At 45.8% G+C, this 18,044-nt stretch overlaps 1 protein-coding gene across 3 annotated transcripts in view; it reads left to right on the top strand.

Annotated features, from left to right (window-relative positions):
• The window catches only part of B9D1 (B9 domain containing 1), a 409,768-nt gene that overhangs the window by 58,922 nt on the left and 332,802 nt on the right, over positions 1–18,044 (top strand). For all 3 annotated transcript variants that reach the window (XM_069210124.1, XM_069210126.1, XM_069210125.1), the window contains exons 3-4: positions 2,134–2,245; positions 12,306–12,402. In XM_069210124.1, coding sequence (XP_069066225.1) covers positions 2,134–2,245; positions 12,306–12,402 — 209 coding nt within the window. The remainder of the gene's footprint in view (positions 1–2,133; positions 2,246–12,305; positions 12,403–18,044) is intronic.

Raw genomic sequence — 18,044 nt, 5'->3', positions numbered from 1 at the left:
CTCACTGACCCCCAATTTGTAGTTTCCTTAGAACCCAAGATCCATGCGTACTTTGCAACTAACCAAGAATCAGTAGACTCTGTGGTCACCCTGTGGGAGGCCATTAAGGCGGTGATCCGTGGTTTGGCAAAATGGCTTCTTCATGGAAGTGAAAGGGAGAAAGTGGTGCAAATTACTGTTGTTAAGACCCAAGTTCAAGCACTCGAGTGCTGGGTGCCTGACTGCCATATCGCAAACCATGCAGGACGGCTGTAGTCACCCATGGGCCAACTGAGGCAACTCACCCTCGAGATCACCCATCAGTGCTGGTGAGCAAGTACTTGTAACATATGTGAACACAGAGACTAATTGGAGAAACTTCTAATTTGCTCGCCGCCTGTGACACAATCTCAAGAATCGCACCACAGCTGACAGATGCTGACAGCCATTGCCTGTCACAAATCCCCATATCCTGTGGACTTTGGAAGACTTTTACCAAGACGTCAACTCCCTCAAGAGGTAGAACACCCACTACTATGTGACATCCCGCTACCTATGATCCCTCCCTCCCTAGCCCATGAGTTGGACCAGCCCATAACTGAGTATGAGATTGTATATGCCCTATCTGACATGTGATCTGGCAAGACTCATGGCATTAACAGCTTTCCCCTCGAGTACTACCAGAGGTTCTGCACCGAGCTGACCCCTTTCTGCTAAAGCTTTAGCCTGAAGTAGCTGAGGGAGAGCATTCCCACCTGGTCTGGATTTAGCCTCAATAGTGATAATCCCTAAACCCTCCAGAGAAGTGCTCATCGTACGGACCCATTTACCTCATCAACACTGAAATCAAACTCTACACTAAGATCCCAGGCAATCAGCTGCTACCCACTGTACTATATCTAATTCACCACAATCGAGGTGGCTTTATGCCCGGGCGCCATAAGAGACTCTGCATTAGAAGGGTTCAGGTGGCACTCTCTAGACTAGATGCCTCTCATCCTCCAGTGGCGCTACTTCTTATCGGAAAGGTGTTCGACAAGGTGGACTGGTCTTTTTTCAAGAATGTCCTCCAATGCACCTGACTAGGGAAGTTCATGAGACGCCCAGGTCCTGGTCAATAGCTCCCTATTAGACCGCTTCCCTATTTGCAGGGGCACACATCAGGGCTGTCTCCAATACTATTTGCTCTTGAGATTGAACTCCTACCACTGTGATACCTAACTCAGCAGGGGTCATGGGACAGGGAAAGAGGGCAGAAGAGAGGATCGCTCTTCATGTCGATAACGTTTTATTGTTCTTGGCTGACACTCAAGACTTTGGGGCCTGATGTCTTGGAACTCCTTACATTATTCTGTGAGATCTCTGGTGACCTAAACCAAATCTATACTGGTCCCGATCAGAGGCGGTGTGAGCACCCACACATGGCAGACTGATATCCTGGGTAGGCATCTCTCCGTCAAGTATCTGGGGTTCCATATCTCCCTGACCTCACGAGACATCTCAACCTGACCCCTTTAGCATCCAAGATGAAAAGTGACATCCAGATTTGGATGCAGCTGCACTTCATTGATGGACCATATCGCCATATTTAAAGTTATAATTCTTCCCCACTTTCTGTACATATTTCAACACTTCCCTCTCTCGGTTACCTCGCATTGGTTCTACTTTTTCAACTCCACTCTCTGGTCCTTTCTTTGGGCTGGCGCTCACTCCTGACTTGTATTTCCTAACAATAGGCATGGTGGACTAGGGATGGTGAATCTCCACTGCTACTACCTGGCGTCCCAACTAACTGTCATTAACAACTGACTTAGCAGTGGGGGCCTGCCCGTCATTACTCATGTGGTCTTCCTCTGTTGGAGATCCGCATTAAGATTCCTGGGCTGGAACCACAAACTAATGGGAATTAACCCCCCATCCCTCCTATTCCAATGCATCTAAGTATTACATAAGGTCCCTCAAACCAAGATCTGACGTAAGTGGTAATGAATAAGAGATATTTCAGACAGTGAGTCAGGAACATGGATTTAGAAGCAAAGCTTTTTACTTCTATATTTTGTGAATATGGAGACCTTGTTTATAACTTATATCATGAAATGCAAAATTAAATCTGGGTTTATGCTTTTTAATATGTTTATATTCTCTGCTTTTTAGGGGTTAGAGGAAGGAATTTCACAGATCACCTCTAAGAACCGAGGTGCACAACAAGATCTAGTATGGAATTTCCCAATCGACATCACATTTAAAAGTACCAACCCTCATGGATGTAAGTATGTCAGGCACAGGCAGTTGGAGTTTTCACCACACATCATAAATTCATGTTTGGAATTATTTTTAGGGGTTGTGAAGAAAAATATACTATCACTGGAATATTAAGTGAGGAGCTCCAAATATTTCGATGTCTCGGCACCACTCGTTATGAATGCCTACATGTTGTATTGATCCTTAACCGCTTCTGTGCCGCGGACGTAATGGTTACGTCCTGCGGCACAGTGCTCGTGTGCCCAGGACGTAACCATTACGTCCTGGGCACAGAGCCCAAAGGGAGCGCTAGCACTCCCTCTGTGTTCTTCCCTCCCACCCCCCAAAGGTAGGGATAGAAGGGGAAGCCCTCCCCTTCCACCCCCGACACCCCCCCCCACGTCAGTGAGCAATCGCGTGCTGACCATCACAGAGGCTTCCTCCCATCGCGCTGGAAGCTCAGCTTCCAGCACGATCGGAAGAGAAATGCTGAGCATTTCTCTTCTGATCACGTGGTGGAGGCCTGGGAGGCTTCAAAGGGAAGGGAAGGGAAGGAAAGGAATTTCCTTCCCTTTGAAGTCTCTCTGAGCATTTTAGCAGCCGGATTGCACAGCAATCCGGCTGCTAAAATGCCCACTAGACACCAGGGATTTATTTTTTTAGAAGAAATTGGCATAAGGGGAGCAACCCCGTGGGCAAGGGTCGCTCCCCAAGGGGGGCATTTTTTTAAAGGCCTTTTCTGCCCCCCTTGGGGGCAGAAACCTCTAGGCACCAGGGATCATTATTATTATATATATAGTTTTATTTTTTTTAGAGGTGGGGGACGACCCCTTAGGCAAGGGGTGCTCCCCTAGGGGTCAAATTATATTTAGGCCATGTCTGCCCCCCTTGGGGACAGATTGGCCTATTTTTATGAGGCCAATCTGCCCCCAAGAGGGACAGAAACCACTAGACACCAGGGGGGGCAAATTTATTTGAGCCATTTCTGCCCCCTGGGGGGAAGATCAGCCTATTTTAACTAGGCCGAGAAACCACTAGGCACCGGGGATTTTTTTTTCTCTTGTTTTTTTACAGATGCGGAGCGACCCCTTAGACAAGGGTCGCTCCCCTGGGGGGCAAATTTATTTTAGGCCATTTCTGCCCCCCTGGGGGGCAGATCAGCCTATTTTAATTAGGCTGGTCTGCCCCCAAGGGGGGCAGAAACCACTAGGCACCGGGGATTTTATTGTTGTTGTTTTACAGATGGGGAGCGACCCCTTAGGCAAGGGTCGCTCCCCTGGAGAGGCAAATTGTATTTAGGCCATATCCGATTTTTGCTTCGCCAGTCTACCCCCATGGGGGGCAGAAACCACTAGACACCAGGGATCTTTATTATTTTGAGTCAATTTCACACAAGTGGAGCAACCCCTTAGGCAAGGGTCGTTCCCCTGGGGCTGAAACCACTAGGCACCAAGGATTTTTTTTTTTTGCGCTAATTTCTCGCAAGGGGAGCAACCCCTTAGGCAAGTGTCGCTCCCCTTGGGGGAGTAAATTTAATTTAGACCATTTCTCCTCCCCTTGGGGGCAGATCGGCCTATTTCTATTAGGCCGATCTTCCCCTGGCGCGGGGGGGGGGGGACAGAAACCACTTAGGCACCAGGAATTGGTATGTGTGCATGTGTGTGTTTTGTTTGGGGGGGCAGCCCCTTGGGCAAGGGTCGCTCCCCAAGGGGGAACATTACTGTTGGCCATATCTGCCCACTTTGGGGGCAGATTGTCTTATTCTTGAAAGACCCATCTGCCCCCAAGGGGGGCAGAAAGCCGACCAGGGAAGATTTTTTTTTTCAAAATAAGAGGGTGAGTGTATGGCCATACCCCCATCCCAAATAAATGGAGACAAAGTTGTTCTGCCCGCCAGTGGGCAGATGGGGCAATTACCCCCGATCCACACCCTGGGGGGGCAGAAAGTCTACTAGATGCCAGGGAATTTAAAAAAAAAAAAAATAGTGGGGTGGTGGCTACCAATGGTATGGGCCTGGTTATGCCCCCACTCCAACTGAAGGGGGTAACAGTCTTTCAGCTCTCCCCCGCACACTAAAACATCTTATCCCACGGCAAGCAAGAGGATATTTGATTATTTTTTATTTTCATTTTACATTTGGGCCATGAGAGCTTGGCTAACTCTCAAAATCGTCCCACTTGGAATGGTGAGGGCTGCACTTTATGGACTTTGGGACGCTGCCATGTAGAAAAATCCACAAGACCTAGACACATCTGAAAACTAAACATCTAGGTGATTCCAGGGGGGTGTGCTTCACAGGCACCCGCACCATTTTCTTACCCACAATGCCCTGCAAACCTCCAACTTTGCTGGAAATCGCACATTTTTCCCACATTTTTGTGATGGAACCTTCTGGAATCTGCAGGAATCCACAAAATTCCTACCACCCAGCATTGTCTCATCTATACTGATAAAAATTCTGCTGCACTTGTGAGCCTAAAAATGTTTTTTTTTCAAACTGCCCTTTTGGACCCGCTTTGGTTCCCCCTCAATTTCGACATGGTGAGGTACCATTTTTATCGGAAGACTTGGGGAAACGCTGGGTGGAAGGAAATTTGTGGCTCCTCTCAGATTCCAGAACTTTCTTTCACCGAAATGACAGGAAAAGTGTTTTTTTGGCCACATTTTGGGTTTGCAAAGGATTCTGGTTAACAGAACCTGGACAGAGCCCCACAAGTCACCCCATCTTGGATTCCCCCTAGGTGTCTAGCTTTCACAAATGCACAGGTTTGCTAGGTTTCCCCAGGTGCCAGCTGAGCTAGAGGCCAAAATCCACAGCTAGGCACTTTGTAAAACACAGCTCTGTTTTCTTTCTGAAAATGTGATGTGTCCATTTTGTGTTTCCTGTTGCGGGCGCTAGGCCTACCCAGGCAAGTGAGGTACCATTTTTATCGGGAGACTTGGGGGAACACAGAATAGCAGAACAAGTGTTATTGCCCCTTGTCTTTCACTACATTTTTTCCTTCCAAATGTAAGACAGTGTGTAAAAAAGACTTCTATTTGAGAAATGCCCTGTAATTCACATGCTAGAATGGGGACCCCGAGAATTCAGAGATGTGCAGATAACCACTGCTTCTCAACACCTTATCTTGTGGCCATTTTGGAAATACAAAGGTTTTCTTTATACCTATTTTTCACTTTTTTATATTTTAGCAAATTAATTGCTGTATTCCCGGTATAGAATGAAAACCCATTGCAAGGTGCAGCTCATTTATTGGCTCTGGGTACCTAGGGTTCTTGATGAACCTACAAGCCCTATATATCCCTGCAACCAGAAGAGTCCAGCTGACGCAACGGTATATTGCTTTAAAAAATCTGACATCGCAGGAAAAAGTTACAAGTAAAACGTGGAGAAAAATGGCTGTTTTTTCACCTCAATTTCAATATTTTTTATTTCAGCTGCTATTTTCTGTAGGAAACCCTTGTAGGATCTACACAAATTACCCCTTGCTAAACTCAGAATTTTGTCTACTTTTCAGAAATGTTTAGCTTTCTGGGATCCAGCATTGGTTTCACACCCATTTCGGTCACTAACTGGAAGGAGGCTGAAAGCACAAAAAATAGTAAAAATGGGGTATGTCCCAGTAAAATGCCAAAATTGTGTTGAAAAATTGGGTTTTGTGATTCAAGTCTGCCTGTTCCTGAAAGCTGGGAAGCTGGTGATTTTAGCACGGCAAACCCTTTGTTGATGCCATTTTCGGGGGAAAACCACAAGCCTTCTTCTGCAGCCCTTTTTTCCATTTCTTTTTTTTTAAACAAAATTTTCGCTGTATTTTGGCTAATTTCTTGGTCTCCTTCAGGGAAACCCACAAAGTCTGGGTACCTCTGGAATCCCTAGGATGTTGGAAAAAAAGGACGCAAATTTGGGGTGGGTAGCTTATGTGGAGAAAAAGTTATGAGGGCCTAAGCGCGAACTGCCCCAAATAGCCAAAAAAAAGGCTTGCACAGGAGGGGAAAAGGCCTGGCAGCGAAAGGGGTTAATGGAGGGATCGTAGACAAGCGTCACTTTATCAATACATAATATACATGATACCTGCATAGTTTATGTCGTTGAGGTTTCGGTTCTTTATTAAGGTCAAGAATTCACTGTTTTTATTAGACATCTATCCGTCCCTCTTTAAAATAATCTCTCTAATGATAGGAGTAAAAGCAGAATACCTCTAGAAGAGTGAATGCTTGAATTGGACTGCTTTAAACCCTTGGCCTAATTTTTTGAGTGTTGGGCCTGAAATTTAGAAGCTCAAAATCCACCCAAGTAATACTTTGCTGTGTAGAGGATTGACACTTTTCTGAATTTCATTTTTCAGATTTCTCTTTCTTGAAATGGAAGAGCAGATGGGGAAGCAACATTGAGTCCTGTGAATATGAAAACTTGAATATGTTGTAAAGTAATGTATGGAAGAGTAATACAATTCCAAATGTAAATGTAGTTGTTTTCAACAAGGTGGCAGTGGCATTTGTGTTTCTAAATGTCACTACCATACTTTAGTTGATAGGTGTTAAGGGTAGAAATAGTTATCCTTCAAAGCTCAGAGCCCAGGGATTTTCCCTATTTTTACGAAGAGTTGTCTGTTTTAAATTCTAATCCTAACTTTTTTTTCGGTTATGGAGTGATGCCATACAGAATTTGGACAAATACTGTGCATGATAGTTGTGTGTGAAATCACATGATCTGTCAATGACCAAGAAGCCTCAGGAACCTGGCTTTTCTTCTCAGTGTAGCACTAATCTGTCGTTGGGCTGAGGTTAAGTTTTATTTCTACATTAATCTACATGATGGAATGTTTCTATAACTCGAAACTCAGTGGGTAAGTATTGAGGATGTTCTTGTGTCATTAGAGACTGTTTCCTCTGGATAGTTGTCACTTGGATGATTTACTAGAAGAAGACAGTGTTATTGCGAATCACATTTGTGGTTCCTTTGTGATAACGTTAAGAATGTAAAGCTACCTCAAATGCCTACCTGCTGATTTTTAGTTATGTGTCTGCTGTAAACACCAAATGTTTCTTTGACGTGCTTTCGAGTTGAAAACGTTGACGAATATCTATTACAAATTGAGAGACCCCAATCTCTACCTGAGACATCTTAATATGAAAGAGACTCTTATGATTTTCGGAAAAACAATATTGCAAACAATTTAAACCAAGCTAAGTGAGACAAAGTAGTTACAAAATTGTTTTAAAACTATATTTTTCATCCTTCGCCACACTGACCATTTTGCAGTGTTGAGAACTTGGCAAGCAAAGCAGTGTGCAAGAAGAACCTCATACAGTTGCTGAAAGAACCTCAGGGTTAACAAGCCCAGAGGCCTCTGACAATTCCCTAACATTTTCCTTTCAGCTTCACCCTTAGGGCTGGATCCTCTCGGGTATAGACACTGGGAACCGTATCCGGCACCTGTGGTCAGCTCTCCCCCTCATTAATCTTTATCATTCTGCTGAAGCAAAAGGCAACCTTACAATTAAAGGATCAGCACTTAGATCAATTCAATAAAAGGAGTTGTCTAACTCTGCAGGGAAGAGTAGAAGACTGCCACTACTAACTGACTGATTCATTTACAGGTTTTGAGAGCATGTGCCTACCTGAGGATCAGCTATCCTCGCACGTGGGGACAGTGATACAGTGGCACACTGGTTATAATGATGCATATGGGTGGGTTTTCAGAAGCTTGCAAATTACAGTAAATAATTCACTTAGAAAATTAAGGGGAGAGAGAGAGAGTCCAGTACATCGAAGGTAAGAAAAGCAAACGTTCTGCCTCCCATTGGAGCTTTGCAGAATCTTGGAAAGAGCACCACATTCACAGAAGAAGAGCATAACCATGGATCCCGGTAACTGAAAGCTGCTGAATATAGCGTGGGTGAGTGTAGAACTGTCATGTAACAAAGCCATAGCACTTTAAGAAGGCAACATTGTTTCATACACAGCCAATAAAGAGTGCCGAGGTGAGCAGAGCTTCAGTAACTTTTATTCACATTTGGAATCAAAGAGACTGCAGAACTTTGCACAGTTTGGAGGTGCTGCAGCATGAGCTGTCCTAAGTAGATTTGTATTAACCCATCCTGGAAAGATTGACATACTGGTCACCGTTTTTATACTAAGACAGATGGAAGAAATTGGAGAATCTTCGTAAGCATTTTTAGGAGCAAAAAATGGAAATATACACCACTTTCTAAATCTGACTAGAAAAAGAAGGTTTGGAGTAAAATACTGGAGGAGCGAATCCAGCTGTGAGCGTCATCACTTACGACTCCATAGGGAAGAGTTACCAAAAAGCAGAATGTTTTAAAGAATTCGATTGAAGAGAGTGTCTGCTCATAGAAGAAAAGATGGCCAGTTTACAATCCTTAAATTGGCGTTGAACGCAAGTGAGATCACCATCCAGTAGTGATATCATTTGGCAGACCCCCCCCCCAGGGTATTGCGGCATAGATTTCCAAATTTTGTGGCACACAAATTGACATTTTGAGGCACAAAAATTGAAATTTGGGCAGCACTTTATTTTACTTGTCACCATTCCTTTTTTAACCTAAAATCCGTGAAGCTGCTTTAGTGGAATATTCCACTTTGAAATAGGCATGTTTATAAAGTGTCTGAGAGTGTTTCTTTACTATATTGTCCTTTATGGTAACCTAGTGACGTGTGTGCGTGCAGCCAGAGATCTTCTTTTGTGGCCAAAAAGATAAATGCTGGCGTCAATGCTTTGCTCAGCTTATTTTGCGAATCGCGAAATGCTGGAGGGTCTGATCTATGAAAAATGAAACCGTGAGTGAAAATCCGCAGTGTTTAAAATTTATTCTCTGCAGCTTACATTGACATAGTTGAAGCAGCCACTTTATGCAGAAAAGCCAGAAGGACTAAGACCAGGACATCTACTTCCAGGGGGAACCAGACAAGGAGGACTATAACAGTGTCCGGAATAGGAGGAGCACCAGGAAGAAAGCAAAGAAGAGGCTGACAGGACGAGTAGGTGGAGAAGAAATTAGGGATGATGACTAGGAAGCATATGATCAGGAAGAGGGGAAAGGGAAGAGGAGGAGAAAGCCAGTGTGATCCTACAACACATATAAAACGACGTGCCCTTGGTGACAGAGGCTACACCTCTTTTCAATGATTCTTAATCACTCGTTTACTGACCCCGACTTTATTTTAGCCTGCTTAAAGCGCTGGTTTAACCCTCAGCTGCCTTAAATTGCAGCATGCTGCGCCCAATTAATCAGAGCTAGGACCGCCCTTTGCTCAGATAGCGCCCTGGGCGAAAGCAAATGTGCGCTCTCTCTGATCCTGTGCATCAAATTGGAGGTGGGAGGACACGGGATTAAAGGGACTAAAAGAAGGGATCTCAAAGATTTGCAGAGAGGACGCAAGACCTGCTGTTTAAAAAAGGGATTAAAAGCAGTTTGCTAGGTAAGCTCAGTGTGCCCCTTTGAAGCACGTTGCCCTGCGCCCAGCTCGCCCATACCCAAAGCCAGCCCTAAGAACAGCTTGACTATCATATTTTCCTAGCTGACATGTTTTTTGAGTGCCAGAATGTGTCCATTATAATGTATAGGCTGTCATTGGCTCCATCCTTTGTGACATCAGCGCTCATTTCACTGCCTCCCATAACTGCGGTCTCTTTTTGCGAGAACGAGTTTGGGAGATCCAAGGCTAAACTTTTTCCTGCATCACCGTGTAAGGTTTGGTATTTATCTTCGTGATATGTGAAACGTTTTGTCTTGCTGCATCAGAGAGGGATAAGACGCACCTGTGCTTCATTTGTAAATAAAAACATGCCGGTGCCCAAAGCTCATGTCTTGCTTGCAGTAAATACCTGATGCAGAAAGAAAAGTGCTGGCCCCAAAAATAAGTGCCGGTGCCCTCCACGGGAAACCATTGGCTCAAATTAAGAACTGAGGCGAACTGATAGACGTTATCCAATTATTTGTGCTCTTTTTGATTTCCCGCTTTGTGTACCAAGATGAGGGAGGCACTGAGAAAGAAGCGGGCCATATTTCATCAGCACCGTACACAAACAACAAACTAAATGTTATTATGTTCACAAAGAGTAATGTTGAAAAACCTTTCCATTCCTGGCCACAAGATGTACTCGTTCTCCTTTTTACAAAGATGCCGATATCACGATTTTTTTTTTTGTGTGCAAATTACGAAATATTGGAGGTGACTTATTCGGGTGCCATTGGCATTGGCAAAAAAAAAAAATCAGAAGCTAAAGAATGGATAATGAAAACAAAAGAACTATAGAAGTTGAAAAACAAATCAGGATGTTGAAAGCAAAGAGCAAAACTGCTTTGAGCCAATTTTGAAGCAGAGATCTGAGCCAGTCCAAGCACAGCCTCACACCCCAGTCAAACCCAACCAGTGCGAAAGGATGCGATTGAAGACTGTGTCAAAAGCCGCAGGGAGATGGAGCAGGATGAGTCCTGCAGAGATTCCTCTGTCCAAGAACATATGGAGTTCATTAGAAACTGCTGCTAGAACTGTTTGGTCCTGTACACTGGCCTGAAGCCAGGTGCATGGAAGTCAAAATGTAAGCAGGGTTCACAGTAGGAAGACAGGTGGATGTTAATTAAGCCCTCAACTACATTGGCAGTAGAAGGCAGAAGAGAAATGGGCCTGTAGTTGTGTAAAATGGCAGGATCTGCAGAACGTTTTTTTTTTTTAGTAATGAGGTTACCAGAGCTTTCTACGAAATTCTGGGATTAGGCCTAAAGAAATGGAAAGGTTGCACATAGGAGTCGGCCCTGAACTGGAAAGTAGGTGACATTCTTCATGATTTTTCCTTGGCAGGAAACATGGGAGAAACTTGATGAGCCTAATAGTTGTGGGCATTAAAGATCTTTGTGGGGTCTGGAGGGCGGCATTTTTAAGCTCAGGTACTGGGTGGTCACCAAACTGGAGGAAACAAAAAATTGGGATGAAAGAAAGCCCGCGTTCTGATTAGAGCGATATGAAAATACACATGTGAGCAAGGCGTTGACACAAAATTACAAGTATAAGAATTGCAAGAATAGGAAGGGTGCTCTTATGTTCTATAGAGGTACATCTTGATTTAGTGTTGTGCTCTGATAATAATTTGAGCTTGCTGCTTCTATCTACTGATGAAGTGAACTACTGATAGGAAATTTAGTTGGTGTGGGAGACACAGCCTACAAGTGCTTAAAGTTCCCGAAGCTGCAGTATCGAATGCATGGTGGCATTTACGAACTGGAATTCAAAATGGAAGACATTGTTTATGGTTATGTTGGAGTATGTCAGCATTAAATTATCCTTTTCTAAATGTATTCTGTTGATAACTACTGAGCCAATCAAAAACTACTTTATGAAATTGGCTGTTGTGTCCAGTTAATAAGTTAGCGCTTTTTAAAATCACAGTATGTGTCGGGAATATCGAAAACAGAATGTAACAGGGTCACACTATCATGACCAGAATAAAGAGGGACAAACATTTGAAAGGTAAGCTTATGTAGAATTTCTATACCAGACCCAACATATATGTTCCTTGGTGATATATATGTATCTTCAAGGTATGTAGATGTGTGGTTAAGAATAGTAAATCCATACCTGTCTCTGTGCACTTACTTCTTCAATATTTTGTCCCTCAGTATTCTGGTCACAAAATTGCGACCCTTCAATATTCCCTGGCCCAATCCAAGGAAAGGGATGGTATGTGTTACATCACTCTTTCATATTGATAAACTTACCCAAACGACACTCTACTATCTATTGTGAATGCTTATTTCATTTAAGCCATTTTTCAACGTGTTTCCAGAAAGTCCTTGCACACATGTAAAAAACCTGCTGCTTAGTTCTGTGCTAATTGGTCCTTCAGTGGCAATATTTCATTGTTCAGCTGTGGCATTCATGGTTATTTCCTGTGTTTCATTTTTACCTCCAGTGAACAATAGTAATTCCCCTGAAGTGGCTTGTTCAAAGCACTGTGTTATCTCATTGTAAGAAGGAGAGTTTGTTTTGTTTCTTTCTGCAGTTCTTTCAATCTTCCCATGTGCTCCAGGCTTAATATCTGTATTCTGTCTTTCTTAGGGCCTCAAATTGTCGTGAGTGTGTATGGACCAGATCTGTTTGGGAATGATGTTGTCCGAGGTTATGGAGCTGTTCATGTGCCTTTCACTCCCGGAAGGTGAGTTGCATATTATACTTGCCGAATGTGTGTAGTTAAAGGCGGTAACGTGTCTACTATTGCACAACGTAGATACAGGATACTCATCACTCATTCGTTAGACGGGGAGCACGCTTGGGGACATTATGCCTGTCACCAGGATAATGTCGGTCCATCCTTGACGTAGGGGTTTGTTTGGCAAAATTAGGTCAGTTCCTGCACAGTAGCCCATTCTAAACGTGCTGTCCGTGTGCCTGACATAATTGCGTTATTCATTTCATAATATGGCATTCCCACAAATACTGTTTTTTCAGAAGCAGTAGCAGAAGGTGGCAGAGTGACTGATCTAAAATATGTTTATATTTCACAATGAAATGTCAGTATTTTCAAGAAAATGACAAGCTTATGGAACATACAGAAGTTTTGCATTTCAAAATTATAATTCAGAACTATATTTAAAGCTGATAAATGATGGATACGTCACATAGAATTCCGGAGCCTTATTAGGGATTTTGGTTGCTTGGTACCTACTTGTGAAAAGGCTGTTGTTCCTGACTTTTGGAAAGCCCTTTCATCTTATATTTTGAACAAGATGTCGGCGACAGCACTCCTGTTTGGAACCATAATATGTAAGATCGGTCACCTCTCTGCTGTCCGTCCTTTAAGCTCTGTGCAGGTAATCAGTAGCATTACTGCATGAGCCTGTAAGATTTGCTTAGCACTAGTATTATCACATATGATTGTGAGGTTTATATAACATTAGATTTTTACACCCTGTCCCATCAAGAGTTTCGGAACTTAATGGAAAGGAACACGATTTTAAAAAAGAACAATGGTGCATAAGTCCATTTATGTGAAAACTGTGCTGTAAATTGACCACGTTGAAGTGCTTTTAAAAAAAAAAAATTATAAGGTGAAATGTGCCCCTAATAATATACTAACAACCTTCTCAGCTAACCCGGGCAACCCTCAAAGATGACTATAAAAGCATAGGGCAAGGATAACAAACAGCATTTAAATAGCAGCATTATCTATATTTTTTTTGTCCTCATAGTGCTTTCCATTCGGCTAACAATGGGACGAGGCCGTTTCTCAAATCATCCCCCTCTGATAAACAGGGTTAGAATAGAGCCCCTTCCTCTACTCCCAAGCCGCTCTACAGGAGATCATAACCAGCACCTCCATTCCTCTGAAGTCGTCCCCTGCGGTCCCTCCCGCCTCCCCCCTCGTTCTCACCGTCCTCTGTGCCTTATTTTCCCGCCGCTGCGTCCCCTGCGTCCCCTCCCGCCTTCCCCCTCGTTCTCACCATCCTCTGTGCCTTATTTTCCCGCCGCTGCGTCCCCTGCGGCCCCACCCCCCAGCCCTCTCATTCGTTAAGCCCTCCCTCCTCCCAGCTGCCACTCCCACCCTCCCCTCCCGTTCCTCTTATGGCAGCCGTGGCGCTCCGAAGGTTCACCAAAGGCAAGCCCGTCTGCGCACCCAGCGCCAGTCCCCCTGGCCCCCTCAGACACACCTACTCCCCCCTCACCCTCCACTCTCTCAACCCAGGCCCCCGCCCCACATGCACCCCATCTAGCCCCACACACGCTCATGGCCCTTTCACCTGCCACACCTGTCACTTCTCCTGCTCCTCATCCCTCACACCACACACCAACCATAGCGACCCCACCTTCAACAAACACAACCCCCCAACACAAGTTTCACCCACCCTGCCCCCACCAACCAACCCCGCAGCACACCAGCCCACAACCAGAACACACCCCGCAACAACAACCACCTCAACTGCCTGCTCCTCAACATCTGCTCCCTTCACAAACATGCCATAGAACTCTGGGACCTCATCACATCACACTCACCTGACATCGCCTTCCTCATGGAAACCTGGACCAACCCCTCCTCAGAACCCGACATAGCCATAGCCACCCCCAAGGGATACAAACTCCAACACAAAGACCGCCCCAACAGGCCAGGTGGTGGCATCGCATCCTACACAGAGACACCATCAAAGTCACCACCAGCTCCCAAGACACTATCGACAACACTGAACACATGCACTTCCTCATCCACATTAACAACTCCACCCTCAGAGGTACACTGATCTACAGACCACCCGGACCACGCCCCACCTTCTGCGACACCATCGCCGACAGCATCACAGGTCACACGCTCTACGCAATTTTCATCGCAAGCCAACGCATAGCCTACACCCACACCACCGAACTCCTCTGGACTGACCACCACTGCGTCCACTTCTCCTTCACCAAACCCCCCACACACTACCATCAACACACCACACCCTACTGCATGTGGGACAAGATCCCCAAAGAACGACTAAACTCCCAACTGGCCCATAACCCCGCCCCTCCCACCCCCACCAGCGACCCCAACACAGGAGCACACAACCTCTCCAAATGGATCACTACCTGCGCAGACACACTAGCCCCCCTCAGAGAACACATCGCCACCCGCAACATCAAGAACGCCCCATGGTTCACCCCTGAACTCCAAGACTCCAAGCGCAAATGCCGCCAAGCTGAGAAAGTATGGCGACTAGAACCTTCCACAACCAACTTCTCCACCCTCAAACCATCATTCGCACCCATCACCAACTCATACGTACCGCCAAAAGAGATCACTACAAGTCACGCCTCAACAACAACCCTCAAAACAGCAAAGAACTCTTCACCATCATCAATGAACTTGCCAAACCCAAAGCCAGCATCATAGACCCCAAACACACACACAGCCCCTATGTGACCCTTTCCAACCACTTCCTCCACAAAATCCTGGACATCCACAACAGCTTCATACCACACACACACACCGCACACACCCCTCACTCACCCAACCCAACCCCCACTCATGACCCCCCCACCACACTCTCCACATGGACCCCCACCACATACGAAGAAGCCGAAAAAACCATAAACTCCATCCACTCCGGCTCCCCCTCCGACCCCTGCCCACACCGCATCCACAACAAAGCTAGCCCAACCATCGCCCCCACACTCTACAACATAATCAACTCCTCTTTCAACTCCGCCACCTACCCAGATCTCTGGAAGCACGCGGAAATCACTGCTCTCTTAAAAAAAAAAAACAAGCCGACCCGGAGATCCTCTCCAACTACCGCCCCATCTCCCTCCTCCCTTTCCCCGCCAAGGTTGCAGAGAAATTAGTCAACGCCCGCCTATCCCTCTTCCTCGAAGCAGTCAACACTCTTGACCCCTCACAATCCGGGTTTCGCAAAAACCACAGCACGGAAACTGCCCTCATCAATTGCACTGACGACATCAGGACCAAAGTCGACAAAGGCGAGACCGTCGCACTCATCCTCCTAGACCTCTCCGCAGCCTTTGACACCGTCTGCCACCACACACTCCGCACACGCCTCCACAACATAGGAATTCGCCACAAAGCCTTAGACTGGCTCACCTCCTTCCTCACCGACCGGACCCAGAGAGTCCGCCTTCCACCCTTCCACTCCAACACTACCAAGATCACCTGCAGAGTCCCCCAAGGGTCCTCTCTCAGCCCCACACTCTTCAACATCTACATTATCACCCTAGCCAACATCCTCCGAGCACACGGAATCACTATCCTCTCCTATGCAGATGACACCCAATTCATCCTCTCCCTCACCCGCACCCCTACCACCGCCAAAACCAACCTACACGCCACTCTCCTCGACACCGCCAACTGGATGACCACTAACCACCTCAAGCTCAACTGAAATAAAACCGAGATCATCATCTTCGGCCCCAACAAAACCACATGGGACGACTCCTGGTGGGCCACCACCCTAGGCCCACACCTGCAAACCACGCACGCAACCTCGGCATCATCCTTGACCCCTCCCTCTCCATGACACAGCAAATCAATGCTCTAACCTCCTCCTGCTTCCACACACTCCGCACTCTAAAAAAAAAAATCCTTCAAATGGATTCCCCCAGAAACCAGAAAGACAGTCACCCACGCTCTCATCAACAGCAGACTGAACTACGGTAATGCCCTCTACGCCGGCACCACACTCAAACTCAAACGCAAACTCCAGAGATTCCAGAACACAGCCGCACACCTTGTCCTTGGCCTCCCCTGCCACGAACGAAACTCACCACACCTCAAAACCCTTCACTGGCTCCCCATAGACAAGAGAATCACATTCAAGATCCTCATCCACGCACACAAATCCCTCCACAACACCGGCCCAACCTACCTCAACGAAAGAGTCAACTTCCACACTCCCACACGCAACCTCCGATCAGCTGATCTCACCCTAGCCACAGTCACCCGCATCCAACGCACCACCACAGGAGGCAGGTTCTTCTCCTACCTTGCCCCCAAAACCTGGAACTCCCTCCCCTCCGACCTTTGCAAAACCAAAGCCCTCCTGGTCTTCAGAAAGAACCGCAAGACATGGTTGTTCGATCAGTGACCCTCCCTGCCCCTCCCCAGCGCCTTGAGACCCTCACGGGTGAGTAGCGCGCTCTATACATTTTTTGATTGATTGATTGATTTGACTCAAGAGGGGAGTTATACTACTCTTAATCATCGGACAAACCTACATACAAACATCTCCTATCTCTTTGCCCAATGCACCCAAAATCTATCTCTCCTCTTAGATGAAAAACCCTGTTCTAGGCGACACATGTTCGTAACTGAGTTCTTCCTTTCTTGTACTGTGGGGAGCCAAGGAGGAAATCCATTTTAAACAAATCTCACGATGTGCTAAGAGAATTAACAGAAATAATAATGCCTTTTCTGGGGGGGGGTAGTTCCTTTTGGATCAATGTATCTTCACATATCACCCCAAATATTATCCGTGGCAGACAAACCTCAACACCCGCACTTATTACATGCTTAATTTCTTTACCCAAATCTTGCCAGAACCGACTTATCATTGGGCCCTGCCAAAACATATGAATGTCATCTGCTCTTTCCTCACTACAGCAAGGGCATATCTTCTTGGCCCCCCTTAAGAGCAGACAACTTGTTTGGCGTCCAGTACACCCTGTACAAGGTGAATAAATGATGTTTCTTTAGGTATGCAGATTTCACCACGTCCCACAACATCTTCATGGATGCTTGCCAGAGAGAAATAACATCCAGGTCGCAAAAATCCTTTCCCCACTTCTTCTCGGGTAAAGGGGGGATTCCTCTCTTGCTTCGATCAGCATCTAGCACCATAAAGCGATCTCCTTGAGAATAAAACCTCTTTGTGTTAATCTCTCCTCCCACACATGCTCTATTTGGCCACACCCTTCCTTTGGTAGCTTACTAGCCCAACTTGCCAGTTGATAATACTTGAATCTCAAGAGGGCACCTCCTACCCTATCATTAAGTACTGGCCGGGTACCAAAACATTAGCCACCAGGTACTGGCCCCATTTCTCCAACCCGCTCTTCTTTAAGGAAATAGATAACTTATCCTTCAAAAATTCCGGGGTACCTTGTGAGCCCCAAACTGGGGCCAATCTGCTGTAGTACGATATTCCAATTAATTTCTGAACTTAAAGCCATACTTTACATGCCGCCCTTAGACACTTCAACCTTATCTTCTTAAAAAACTTCGGGTGACCAGATTTAAACAAGAAATACTCCCCGGCTTCTTGGAGATAACTGATCATAGCCCTAAACATTGGGGTAAAGGAGAGACTCTCACTT

This window comes from Pleurodeles waltl, chromosome 10, assembly GCF_031143425.1.
Source record: "Pleurodeles waltl isolate 20211129_DDA chromosome 10, aPleWal1.hap1.20221129, whole genome shotgun sequence".
NCBI classification, from domain to species: domain Eukaryota; kingdom Metazoa; phylum Chordata; class Amphibia; order Caudata; family Salamandridae; genus Pleurodeles; species Pleurodeles waltl.
This window is presented reverse-complemented; position numbering and strand designations above follow the sequence as displayed.